This window comes from Dendropsophus ebraccatus, chromosome 3, assembly GCF_027789765.1.
Source record: "Dendropsophus ebraccatus isolate aDenEbr1 chromosome 3, aDenEbr1.pat, whole genome shotgun sequence".
Lineage (NCBI taxonomy): Eukaryota > Metazoa > Chordata > Amphibia > Anura > Hylidae > Dendropsophus > Dendropsophus ebraccatus.
This window is the reverse complement of record NC_091456.1, coordinates 84,567,689-84,581,047: the sequence shown is the minus strand read 5'-3', so window position 1 is coordinate 84,581,047 and position 13,359 is coordinate 84,567,689. Positions and strand designations below refer to the sequence as shown.

The following is a 13,359-nucleotide window of genomic DNA, read 5'->3' as shown; positions in this document are numbered from 1 at the left end:
CATACAACAGATCCTCTGGATAGTTAAACACACACATTGGGGACACCCTTTTTTGTAATGTACTATTAATAAATTATTAATGGAGTTTTCTGGGCAAAAGGGTCTGATGTAATCTATGGACAGGATACTATTTCCTGTGGAGAACCCCTTTCATACAATCTTATTGGTTATGTACTGTGTGTGTACTATTATGTCTCAAACCCCTGTGTGTTAACTACTGTGGTGAACTACTTTGTAAGGATATGATTATGTTATAAAGTACTGTGTGGTGAAATAGAAACTTGAATGGTTGAATGACCAGGTACTTAGTTCCATGTTCTCTTAGCAGAGATTTTAAAGGCACAACATGGCGCATTTTGTCTGGTTGTTGTGTCTGGATGCATACAGTCGCATTATGTCGGGCCAAGTAACGTGATTTAATAGGGCATTAGGCAGCTGGATAAATGACCTGCTTGTGGCGGGTTCGGGAGCCCACCGACAGCTGATATTGGTGGAGATAGGGGTTGTTTGTGATGGAAAATCACTGTCCAACTCCTTTGTTCTCCGGAGAGATGAGCTGCAGTCAGAGCTCTCTGGCTATGGCTTACCGCTCTCATCTCCATAAAGAGCAATAGGAATGCTTGGCCATGCTCAATGTATTTTTTGTATGGGGAGGACGGGGGAGATAACTGACATTCAATGAATGGACATTATATAATAATCAGTGCAATGTTGCTAATAAGACAACAATGTGGGGCAATCTTACTAAATCTGTGCGTTTTTTTACAGACGCACAGTTATTATCTTACCCCATAGAATGTATGCAACCTGCCATCCGGAGTATCTTGCTATGGCAGCCTAGATATGATAAAGAAAGGCGATTTATCATTAAAACATTACATTTTTTAGTTCAAAATACAGTGGTGCCTTGGATTACGAGCATAATTCGTTCCGGCACCGTGCTTGTAATCCAAATCCACTCTTAAACCAAAGCAAATTTTCCCATAAGAAATCATACAAATGCAGACAATTGGTTCCCCACCCCAAAAATTATGATTTATTATTCTGAATAACCTGTAAAACAAATGAAACAAACATTCAGAAACAGCAGAATATGTGATATTATAAGTTACTGTACAGTAATGGAAAGGATGGGAAACACAAGGGATGATAGAGACTGCAGGGAGCATGAAGGAATGAGCAAGGCAGATGTGGGCACATACATGCAGCACTCTCTGTCTGGGGAGAGAGGGGGTACAGCAATGGAGAGATTACCCCCACAGTCCTGTCCCCTGATGCAAGCCCCAGCCTGAAGTGGATCTCCTATGATTTGGAAGGTGAGGGAGACTTCCTGAATCATAGTACAGTGCTGTAGACCTGGCTGTGCAGACTATGCCCCTCCTCCACTCGCGCTTTCACCCAGTACAGGGAGCTTTTAAACCAAAGCAATGCTCTTAAACCAAGTCACAATTTTAAAAAACTGTGAGCTCTTAAACCAAAACACTCTTAAACCAAGTTACTCTTAAACCAAGGTACCACTGTATCTGAAAAATGCTGTTTTAGAAACATACCAGAATGACTGTTGTTCATCGGCTCATAATTAGGGATGAGCGTATTTACAGTAGGAATAAAGAGAAGAGCTTTCCTACAGTAAATTCGCTCATCCCTATGTATATTTCAATTACAGAACACAGAGCGTTTTAGTCTAAACTAATTCCGTATATATATAATAGTAATGCTACGTTTACACGGAACGATAATTCCCCATATCGTACGATTTACGATGTCGGAGTAACGTTTTTTTTTTCATAACAATCAGCGTTTAGACGGTACAATATATCATACGGAAAATTCGTTTTGCGATCGCTTAAGCCTATTTCACACATTGTTTAAATCGGTGAACAACTGTTTACACGGAACGATCTGCAAATTTTTCGCCAACGATCAACGACGAGATGAGAACTTGTTCAAAGATCAAAATGAACGATTTATCGATTGTTCGCAGCGTTTACACGTACGATTATCGTTCGAATTAGACCGTTATCGTGCGAATTCGAACGATAATCGTTCCGTGTAAACACAGCATAATAGTAGTTTGTTTAAGCAGCGCACACAATTAACAAATATTTATTCCTATGCAGATAGAATACATCTACCATGTAAATATAAAGTCATACCTACAAACATGTCACCAAGTAAAACAATCAAAGGTTTATTCCCTCTGTACAAGTGCTGAAAAAAGTATAGATCCACCCTACTAATATAAAATTCCTATTAACAAAACTAACAAGTGTACAGGAAAGCAATGCCTAATGTCATACTTTTTGGATGGCCAAAGAGGGATATTTATGGTTCATTGTATGACAGTTCCATTTTTACATGCATTTCTATATGCCTTGTAGGCAAGCAGCAGGGAAACTAGTAGAAGGTAGATATTAGAGATGAGCGAACCGGGTTCGAGTCCATCCGAACACGAATGATTGGCATTTGATTAGCTGGGGCTGCTGAACTTGGATAAAGCTCTAAGGTTGTCTGGAAAACATGGATACAGCCAATGACTATATCCATGTTTTCCAGATAGCCTTAGGGCTTTATCCAAGTTCAGCAGCCACCGCTAATCAAATGCCGAAAGTTCGGGTACGGATGGACTCGAGCATGCTCGAGGTTTGCTCATCTCTTGTAGATATGTGCCAAGCAGGTTATTGTGCTCAGCTGCAACAGTATATTTTATTGCAGATTAGTTGTGGATTTTTGCTTCCCAATTAGGGTCAATAGAGGAAATCAATTTGGAACATTGTGGGAGAGTTATCAAACATGGTGTAAAGTGAAACTGGCTCAGTTGCCCCTAGCAACCAATCAGATTCCACCTTTCATTCCTCACAGACTCTTTGGAAAATGAGAGGTGGAATCTGATTGGTTGCTAGGGGCAACTGAGCCAGTTCCACACCATGTTTGACCATCTTTCGCATTTAATGCAATTCTCCTTTGCTGTTAGGTTATGCTCCATTGTGGCATGAGTTGTAGGAAGTTTTGACAACACTTAATAAATGTGTCCCAAATGTAGATGTGAAAAGAGGTGCATAGGACACATAGAACAGTACATTATCAACAGTTTGTAAATAAAGTGAGGAATGTGAACATTGAGTTCCCTGAGGAAGCCCGGTTGAGGCGAAACGTACGTAGGGACGGCTGTGACCCTCATAGCAAAGAATGGGTGAGTGCTGATAAGACTAAGGGTTTGTGGTTTGTCTTTTTTACAATATTGCTTTTATAGTAGTTCACTTTATTTAATCCATGGTAACAAATACAGTGGCACTTTTACTAGACAATCCCTCGAGAGGCACCCAGTGTTAATCCATTCATTCTATGTTGTTGTCAGTAATATATGTAATTGTATTAAGATTTGCTTGTTTTTAAATATATTTTTTTAAGTGTTTTTTATATTGCTCTTATCATGTTATTAACACAATCATGGTAAATAAAAAATATTTTTGATAATGATTCAGAACTTATGCCCATAATTTTATCGTGTATCTAGGAATGTGAACATTGCAGCAAAGAGGGTGCCTCATCAATACTGGCTGCTACATAGAAGTGGGATTGTTTTATACATTGAAAAAAAACCATAAAAAATAGTCATTATATAGAAGAATTAGACATTCTATTAAAATCTCCAGAAAACGTATATAAGGTTAAAATAAACTTTTACTTTTTTGCCAAAAAAATTCCAAAGAGTGCTAGGCAATGTATAAAATACCCAAGTGTTCTACGTTGGTAACTTATGCATCAGGAAAGTACTGTATTTGTCTTCAATAGGCAGAGGGGGATAAACAACTTGTTCCTCTTAGCCCAGTGTAACGCCTGGAGTAGTGGATCCACTGGACCGTCACTAGCGATGGCACTAACCTCACCAGGGAGCGGAGTCTAAGGGGCCGCTGGTTTTCACCAGAGCCCGCCGCAAGGCGGGATGGACTTGCTGTGGCAGGCGACCCCCAGGTCGCTACCCCTGGCTTGGTTGCTAGTGACGGCAGGTGAAGCGTGGCAGGAGCAGTAGGCAGGAGATGGTGCTGGCAGAGGTCTGTAGGCGTAGCCGCAGGTGACAGGCTGAACACAGGAGCAATAGTGTAACAGAGGAGCAGGAACCAGGAACAAGGAATAGGGACCAGGTAGCGGACAGGGATCAGGAACAAAAGGGAGCTGGGCCAAACGCTATGGGAAGCATGTAGAGGCTCCAACACCTGGAAGGGGGCAGGGCTGGAACTTATAGGGGAGTGATTAACATACAAGCCAATTAGGAGCGCACTGCCCCTTTAAATCTGAGACAGCCGGCGCGCGCGCACCCTAGGAGGCGGGGTCAGCACAGCGGGAAAGGGCCGGCACAGCGACGGGCAGGAGCGCGGTGAGGTGAGGCACCCCCCGGGGCCGAAGCAACAGCAGCGCCGGGTCCCTGCATATGGACACCGGCTGCTGCAGAAGTGGGAGAGAGGGTGCGGCGGCGGTCCGGAGCACGGGACGCCGCCGTGGCCCTAACACCCAGCAGGCATGTATATGAGACGTAATGAGGTGCTGGCTATGTGAGTTGTATGGTGATGGTCCTAAACATAATCAACACACTGGATTTACTTGTGAAATATAAATAAGCTTACCACACACTGAGAGGATGAAGGGTTCTGGAATTTTATAGGAAGAAAACCTTTCTCTCCAACCCAAAGTCTCTTCATGTGTTTTCTACAAATAAAAATTATGCAAAAAGTCACCAATATCGCTAGGATAGCTAGGATGTGATTGGTGACTGATTAGGGGGGATGAAGCGCTAGTGTGGAACTCTGCCTTATATGAATAAATCTCAGATTCCTTTGAATTCCATTAAAAAAAAAAATTCAAAAACTCATCTGGGCAGATTTACTAGTCATGTCTACTAGTGTTGAGCAATGCTATCTGAACACGACCGCTCTGCCAAACCTGGAAATTTTTGACAGATCTGCTCAACACTATGGTCTACTAGTTTAAACTAGGACTAGGCAGACTGATTAAATTCTTAAGTTTTCACAGTGGTTCATGCTGTATAATAGTTTTGGTGCATCTTGTCAGACAGGTTAGACACTTTTGTCTAAGGGTCCTATTCCACGGGCCGAGTAGGGCCTGATCAATGATGTCAACGAGCGGCGATCTGCTAGATCGCCGCTCGTTTACTGGGCCCATTCCATGGCCCGATGATCGTTGAGTGAGGGCTGCAAAGACATCGTTACCGATGTCCTTGCAGCATACATTACCTGTCCAGGCTTCTTCTCCGCGCTGTCTTCATCCCCGGGTCCCGCGCGCTCTATCTTCAGAGTTGCCAGTCAGCTGACAGGCCACACTCAGCCAATCACAGGCTGCGGCGGTCCCGGCCTGTGATTGGCTGAGCGCTCCGTCAGCTGACCAGCCATTCTGAAGAAGAAGAAGCCTGGACAGGTATTGTATGATGCTGCTGCTTGTCAAATCGTCGATCGCCCGCCGCGCACCGCTATTCGACCGTAGCGATGCGCGGTGGGGGAACGATGATTTTTGGTCTGGCCCTAAATGAACGATCAGCCGATGACCTGATCATCGGCTGATCATTCTCTCTATTCCACTGAACGATAATCGGCCGAATCGGGCCAAATGGGGCCGATCCGGCCGATTATCGTTACTGTGGAGTAGGGCCCTAACTGTACACATATTTTAGCCTAACACCAATGCATTTCAAGCAGTGGTGAATTAAATGTACCATAGGCCCCAGTCTGTCCACAAGGTTTGCCCTTGCCCCCTTTACCACTATGACTATAGTAGTACTGAAGTGGCATCCACAGTATGGAATAACATTATATTTAAAGTCTACCTGTAAAGTTTTTGTGCAATGTGCATAATAGTCATTTCTTCTGAATTACCTCCATTTTGAATTTGGAAGCTCAATCTCTTTATTGAGATGTCATTGGCCCAGCTCCCTGCTGCTCGAGCCTGTGCATTAGAAGACAGAGCTTTCTTCTCTAAGCACCTGTCTCCAGAGGGAGACCCAGTGCCATAGAATAGTATTGTGCTGGAGGAAGCTCCATCTCCTAATACATAGTTACAAACCAGTGTGGAGTGGGGAGAATGGGTACTCCATTAAGGTATTGTGCACATTGCTGTATTTTTTTATAAAACTTTACAGGTGCACTTTAACTAGTCTAGAGGTTACTTCAGACCTCAATTAGACCCTGAAATACAGACATTAGACCTCAAAATAATTTCAGACCCTAAATTAGGGTATGTATAAGCTTTTTTCCATTGCCCTCCTCCTGTAGTTTTTACCACTGTTAAAATCCTGTAGTTTTTACTACTTGGTTTACGCTGTTAACCATGCGGGAACAATATTGCAATATTTTAATAAATTGGACAATTACGCATGCTACAATATATATTATGTTAACTTATTTTCAAATTTTTACATGTTTTATTTATAAAATGGGAAATTAGGGTGATTTAGAATTTTTTGGGGTGAGGATCTTTGGCATATTTTTTTAAAAATTTTTTTTACGTCCCCCTGGAGAACTATTCCCAGCAGTGATCAGTGTTATCTGTGATCTTCTGATAGAGCTTGCCTGTGGCAGACTCTATGAGAAGACTGTGGATCAGACTTCATGGAGGTAAGGAGAATACTCTGGCAATCAAGTAATTCAATCGGGACCGCCACAGACACATTGCTAGGTGTATGGACACCAATACATGGCTTTACACCTCACTTGAATAACCCTTCCTTGGATATACAGTATTTATCCAAGATCTAATGATATTTTAGATTTTAGCATCTGTCTACAAATAGTAAAGACTCCTTGTAGTGGTAAAAAGTAATGTTAGTAACATCTTACCTGTAGCAGATTAATATGTGAAAAATATAGGATACTGTGACTGCACTTGCTATAAAAGTGGTGAAAAACCAAGCACCTGAAAAATACAAGCAAATTAATATGGTTAATATACTTTACTGAACTGTTTTAGGCAACTTGACATTATAGAAGTGAGATTGTGTGGGTACTGTTGCTATTTAGATTCTAGCAGGTAACTCTTGCAGTACCATGATCAAAACTTATTACAACACTGTATAATGTCACCTTTACTATACTCACCTGTGACTGTCTCTTATTTGACCATATTAAAGGCACAATAAACTAAGGTCCGGCAGGGGGTCCTTCTGGGGATGGGGCAAACGTAATAAAGAAGGCATATTTACCTCTCCCAGTGCCCATAGAGAGCCAAGACCCGCTCCTGGACCCTGCTGACAGTCTACAGATCTCCCCTGCAGCTAGATCCCAACCTGGCCGACGGATGCCCCACTCAGCTTTGCTTCATTGCACAACCCCTTTGAACTGAAGAATACATGTGACCTCTCCTAACCTGTATATTTTAGTAAAAGCTTGTATTCTGCAGAAAATAATTCTAGAACATCTCAGCCATATCAGCCATTGGCTGAATCCACATTTTCCTGGCAGTCCTAGGGCAGCCTCCTTTTTTTGCAGCCACAGGGCATCAAATACAGAGTACCCCGCTGGGTCACGGAACGGCCGATGTCTTACCACATGTGATCATAGCCTTATATGGTGAAAGGTGGCTTTTAATTAAAATCTGGAAACATTTGTTGTTTTTAAAGGGGTTATCCAGTGCTACAAAAACATGGCCACTTTTCCCCCTACTGTTGTCTCCAGTTCAGGTGCAGTTTGCAATTAAGCTCTATTTACTTCAATGGAACTGAGTTTCAAAACCTCACCCAAACTGGAGACAACAGTAGGGGGAAAGTGGCCATGTTTTTGTAGCACTGGATAACCCCTTTAAGAGGCAACAATTTAGAGGACCTATTGGTTCCAAGAAGAACACATTCTTCTTCTACAGTTAGGGCCGGTTCACACTGAGCAAACACGGCGCAATTCCGCGGTGGAGATCTCTGTGAACTAGCCCTTATAGTAATGTTTCAGAGTTTAAAGTGAACCTGTCAAGAAAAAAAAAACTTGTCAAAAGTTTTTATCAGTCAGGGTCAGAATGATGCATGATCCTCTCCCCGCTATATGAAGAAACATGCCTCACAGACTTTCATTATGAGGCTCTCTTGTCACGTGACACAGCCGAGAAAAGTGCGCTGAGCGTGACTTCTCCCAGCTCGTTCTCTTGAATGGTTGCAGTCTGAACACTCAGACCCCAAATAATCAAAACCTTTGACATGTCTCTCTGAAATATCAAAAGGTTTTTTTGTGTGACAGTGCCTCTATAAGAAAATTTTCCCTGGAATTTTGTGTTCTAGACTTTTAGTTTTACCACAAAATATTTGCTTACCAATTATTGCTTCATTAAACTCTTTAAAGGAAACAATTGTTTGATTGTATCCTTCCCACAGTATATCTGGTGCTGCCTGCTCCATCCGTTTTTCTGACATATGTAGTAAATCTGCAATTTTGATGTATGCACTGTATTCGATAGAAACAAACTGTTAAAGAAAAGGAAACATAGTGTAAAGAAATTATATTGTAACCCAATAATATAAACAAAAACTATCCTAACTATGTGATGCTGCATTGTGCATGCAACTTTATTTCCTGTTTTATACATTGATGGATGAACCAGTGAACACTTATAAAAGTTCACAATTAAAAGTTATAATGACAGTTCCCCATTTAAGGGCCCTATTACACTAACAGATTATCTGACAGATTTTTGGAGCCAAAGCCAGGAATGGACTATAAATGAAGAACAGGTAATAAAGGGAAGACTGAGATTTCTCCTATTTTCAAATCCATTTCTGGTTTAAAAAAATCTGTCAGATAATATGTTGGTGTAATAGGGCCTGGCACTACGTCACTATTCAACCCCCTGGGAACTTACTGTAGAAGAGTGGAACACCATCACAAGATCACTAGTGGCTGTAGTGCAGAGGAGCCGGGAGTGTGAGTGTTAGGCTGTGTTCCCACATTGCATTTATGTTAAAAACACAATGTGGGAACACAACCTTTTTACAGTTTGTTGGTTCCTCCTAGCAAGCTAGCTGCGGCAGCTAGTGTATGCGCTTGGCTACTGCAAAGTCCAGGTCCCACCTGCAGTTCATAACCGCATTTGTTAACCCCTGCTAGAGCAGCAGACAAGAGCTTTTTCTATTGACTTTTTATCCATTTATTTTTTTTCTCTCCCTTTTTGTTTTTCAGGTATTGGTATCCCAAGGACTATGTCAACGTTGATGGACTAAGTCAATGAGTAGAAGATATTTTTTATTATTTTTAGAAAATGTTCAATGAGGAGTAGGGGTATGATTTTCACTGAAAAACTTTTCCTTTTTTTTTAACTCACTTTACAAGCTGTGTAGTGGAATCGGTCTGATAGACAGCATTTACTACTAAGCTGGAGCTTAGTGTTAGCCCCAATGGCTAATACTAACTCCCACAATATTACCACAGTACCCCTAGCCACAGGGATACTAGCAAGAGGTGCACTGGTGCTCCTGGTCTGGAGTGGTAGCAAGCTAGTATTATTAGGCTGGAAAGGGCCAAAATAAATTACCCTTCCTATCCTGATGTTACTAGGCTTCTGATGTTTGGATTTTACCTGTCCAGTTAAGGAAAATTGTATAAATGTTAAGACCATGTGCAATTGGCAGAATTTGAACAGTGACATGACTGCACTGCCACATTGGGATGGTCCCATAAACTTGCACTGGGAGTCTGTCCCGGTCATATGACAAGAAGACAGAAATGAACATGCTAAGCACATACCTGAACTGTGATTGTTGTGACAACTGAGACAGTTATTGTCCCTCACAGTTTTTTTTTTTTTTTTTTTTAAGTAAATCTGGGCCTGTATGTGCACTGTGGCTCACCTGGATTCTCTGCAAGTCACACATATATTTAATGGATAGGCTCTGTCTTCTGCATTGTCAGCCTCTTGCCATCTCAAGAAATACTGCTATTTGACTTTGGTTCTTTACTATTGATGTGCTACATAACTATGCAATCGGGAATTCCCTAGGCATTCAATGGACCCCCCTGCACCAACTCACATCCTGAGCTACAAAAATATGGCCACTTTCTTCCAAAAACAGCACTGCTCTTGTCTTCCGCTCTTGTCTTCAGTTTGGGTGGGTTTTTGTAACTCAGCTCCATTGAAGTGAATGGAGCTTAAAATGAGTGGTACTGCCTCTGGAAGAAAGTGGCCATGTTTTTGTAGCGCTGGATAACCCCTTTAATGATTAACTTCTATTGAATTAGAAGCCTAGAATGAAGCAGAGTTTACCCCAATAGGTAATATGGGTGGTAAATGTCATGTTTCTACTGACTTTCCAAGTCTGACGTACTGCTATCTTTATAAACCAAATTCTTTTAAGTGAAGTTGGACCTTGTATTGCAGGCATCCTATTCAAGGTGATTGACGCCATATAGCTATATGGATTCCAATTACTAGATATTTTCCAGCCCAATATGCCTCAAATATGGACGTGTAGTAAATAACTACTATTGGTACTATCCTTGGGACGTCTGCAGGTCGGATTATAAGACAACTTTTATCCGAAGATGAATCCTTACATAAAATCAGCCAACACTGTTGTTTTGTGACTTACAATATACAGGCAGAACAGTGACAAAACTGTAGTACCAATCATCCTGCTGGGAAATTTAAACCATGGGTCCCATGTATATATCTTCCTTTCAAACCAGCTTCTTCGTTCTCTGAAATAAAGGCATTATTTAAATACTGTCAGTTAAACCATTTCAAAAACTCAGCCATATGAGGACTTGTTTTTTGTGGGACTAACTTTACATTATTTTGACACATTTCATAGCTTTTGTTTTCTTTTTCTACTAAAAAAATGTAAACCTAAAAATATATATGCTGAAAATTGCTCTATTCTAACCCTTATTTTTTCCACTCTTTTTATTCCATATATTTTTATAATATATAATATGACCAAAAATCAGCCATTCTGGATTTGTTTAACACATTTTAATAGATTGTACATTTCCCCACTTTTACCTAAAATAACACCCTACCTAAGGAAAAAAAAAACTTATGTCTTGGCCACTAAGTATTTGTTTAATTTTGAGGCTAAGTTCACACAACGGTATTTTGCGACTGTCTTTACTGGCGGCCGTCAAAAAGACGTCTAATATTTGCCAGTGACGACCATCTATAATGATCATAATCATTATACTTGTCCGTCATTAGCAAATATTAGTTGCAAAATCCCATAGTGTAAATTCAAAATTAAACAAAAACTCAGTGGCCAAATCCCATAGTGTGAACTTATAATTATGTTATAACTGTTATAAAAATAACTATTGCAATTTTTGCTTTTTTATGTAGCAGGAATACAGTTAATAAACTAGTGAAATAAATAAACATGTGAACTATGGAAACACAGAACATATAGTTTTATATTCAAAAAAGGAATATGGATCTTTTAGAATATGCTGTATACAGAAAAAAGTAATGCACCTAAAGAAAAAGGCATGTATGAAAAAACAAAAGGATGCATTAAATATCTTAATAGTTTACAATGAATACAAATCTAAAATACACAAGTGGCAATAAGCTCTTAAAAAGAAGTTCTCAACACAGAGATCTTAGAAAAGATGCTCCAAGAGAGTTAATATAATATCATTTAATAATTAAAAAATTTCTTTTACAGATTTTTTTTATGTAGTAGGCGTACCTGATATTTCAAAAGGTTTATAAAAACTTGCAAGGCTTTGTTAAAATACCTTTCAGAATGGTCAAAAGGTGATTTATGTGCTTCTACTGCTGTTATTAAGCCATTAAAAGTCCGCTCCATGGCCAGTTCTCTGCTACTACTCATACTCTCCATTCCGTACACCTATAGATATTTCCTTTCATTAGTTATCTGGCCAATCACAGCAGAGCACCTACTGGGACATTTACCATTGAGTCTAAAACGTGTTATTTTTCTACAAAGTATTTGTCTGTTTTTTTTACCCAGCCGAATTAGACTAATTTATCTAATATGCACAAAAAAATTGCGAAAAAACAAATTCACGTCCGGTACTGACCAGACGATAGCTTTCACCAGTTTACATGACTTTTTCAAAAGTTATATACCTACAAAAAAAATACTGTGCCCAGATGTCATATAATCACAAAAGAATTTTATTGATCACAAACAAAAATGAATATAAAATGCAATAAAATCACAAAAATGAATCAGAACAGATGATTACAAAAAACACATGGGCAAGGTGCATGTACTAAAGTGTCGGCATATAACAAAGTGTGCAAAAATGCAAGAGCTGAAATAATGAATAGAATGCCTAGCACAATAAGATAAATAGTTTACATGTTCAGTGGGAGCTCATTGTAATACACAGCATGTATCAAATAACCATGGAATGATATCCTAGAGAACCCTATTGCTGAAACATTACCTAAGGTGCTGGTTCACACTGTACCCATGAGGTGCACCCTGACGCACGTTTCGGCAACACGCCTTACTCGAGGGGTAGCGCCATATTGCTAGGTCCGATCTTTTATGTCCCCTATTCCCAGCTTTGACCAATGAAAGACTCCAATCCATCAATAATAATTAAAATCACCTGCATGTATCATCGGCGCATGTTCCCAGGGCAGTCCGTCCAAAGCACTTCCGGGTCCGAGCGCACGTGACCCACGCCGAATGTGATCACGTGAATGCGCTCCGAGCCGCAAGCGATGTCGGCAGAGACCTCGCACATGTGCACACATGCGGACAGGACAGGAAAATGCATGAGTATCATTGGTAATTAATAATAATTATATCCAATAAAAATTAATACAGAGTTAATACGAAAACATAAATCTACCATATCACTCCACATATTATACTAAATGTGCAAAATAACTCACGAAAAGTGTATATGATGTGCCGTGGCACAAATAATTAATTAATTATTACACATCATATACACTTTTCGTGAGTTATTTTGCACATTTAGTATAATATGTGGAGTGATATGGTTGATTTATGTTTTCGTATTAACTCTGTATTAATTTTTATTGGATATAATTATTTGATAGATGTTATACCCATCAACTTACCAATGATACTCATGCATTTTCCTGTCCTTTCCGCATGTGTGCGCATGTGCGAGGTCTCTCCCAACATCGCTTGCGGCTCGGAGCGCATTCACGTGATCACGTTCGGCGTGGGTCACGTGCGCTCGGACCCGGAAGTGCTTTGGACGGACTGCCCTGGGAACATGCGCCGATGATACATGCAGGTGATTTTAATTATTATTGATGGATTGGAGTCTTTCATTGGTCAAAGCTGGGAATAGGGGACATAAAAGATCGGACCTAGCAATATGGCGCTACCCCTCGAGAAAGGCGTGTTGCCGAAACGCGTGTCGGGGCGCA

The 13,359-nt window shown here is 40.5% G+C and overlaps 1 protein-coding gene across 3 annotated transcripts in view; it reads right to left on the bottom strand.

The window, feature by feature from the left end:
- LOC138785796 (stimulated by retinoic acid gene 6 protein-like) overlaps positions 1 to 13,359 on the bottom strand; it is a 42,019-nt gene that overhangs the window by 8,230 nt on the left and 20,430 nt on the right. For all 3 annotated transcript variants that reach the window (XM_069962121.1, XM_069962122.1, XM_069962120.1), the window contains 5 exons: positions 10,574 to 10,682; positions 8,305 to 8,455; positions 6,849 to 6,924; positions 4,626 to 4,707; positions 789 to 837 (listed from right to left, as the gene is read on the bottom strand). In XM_069962121.1, coding sequence (XP_069818222.1) covers positions 789 to 837; positions 4,626 to 4,707; positions 6,849 to 6,924; positions 8,305 to 8,455; positions 10,574 to 10,682 — 467 coding nt within the window. The remainder of the gene's footprint in view (positions 1 to 788; positions 838 to 4,625; positions 4,708 to 6,848; positions 6,925 to 8,304; positions 8,456 to 10,573; positions 10,683 to 13,359) is intronic.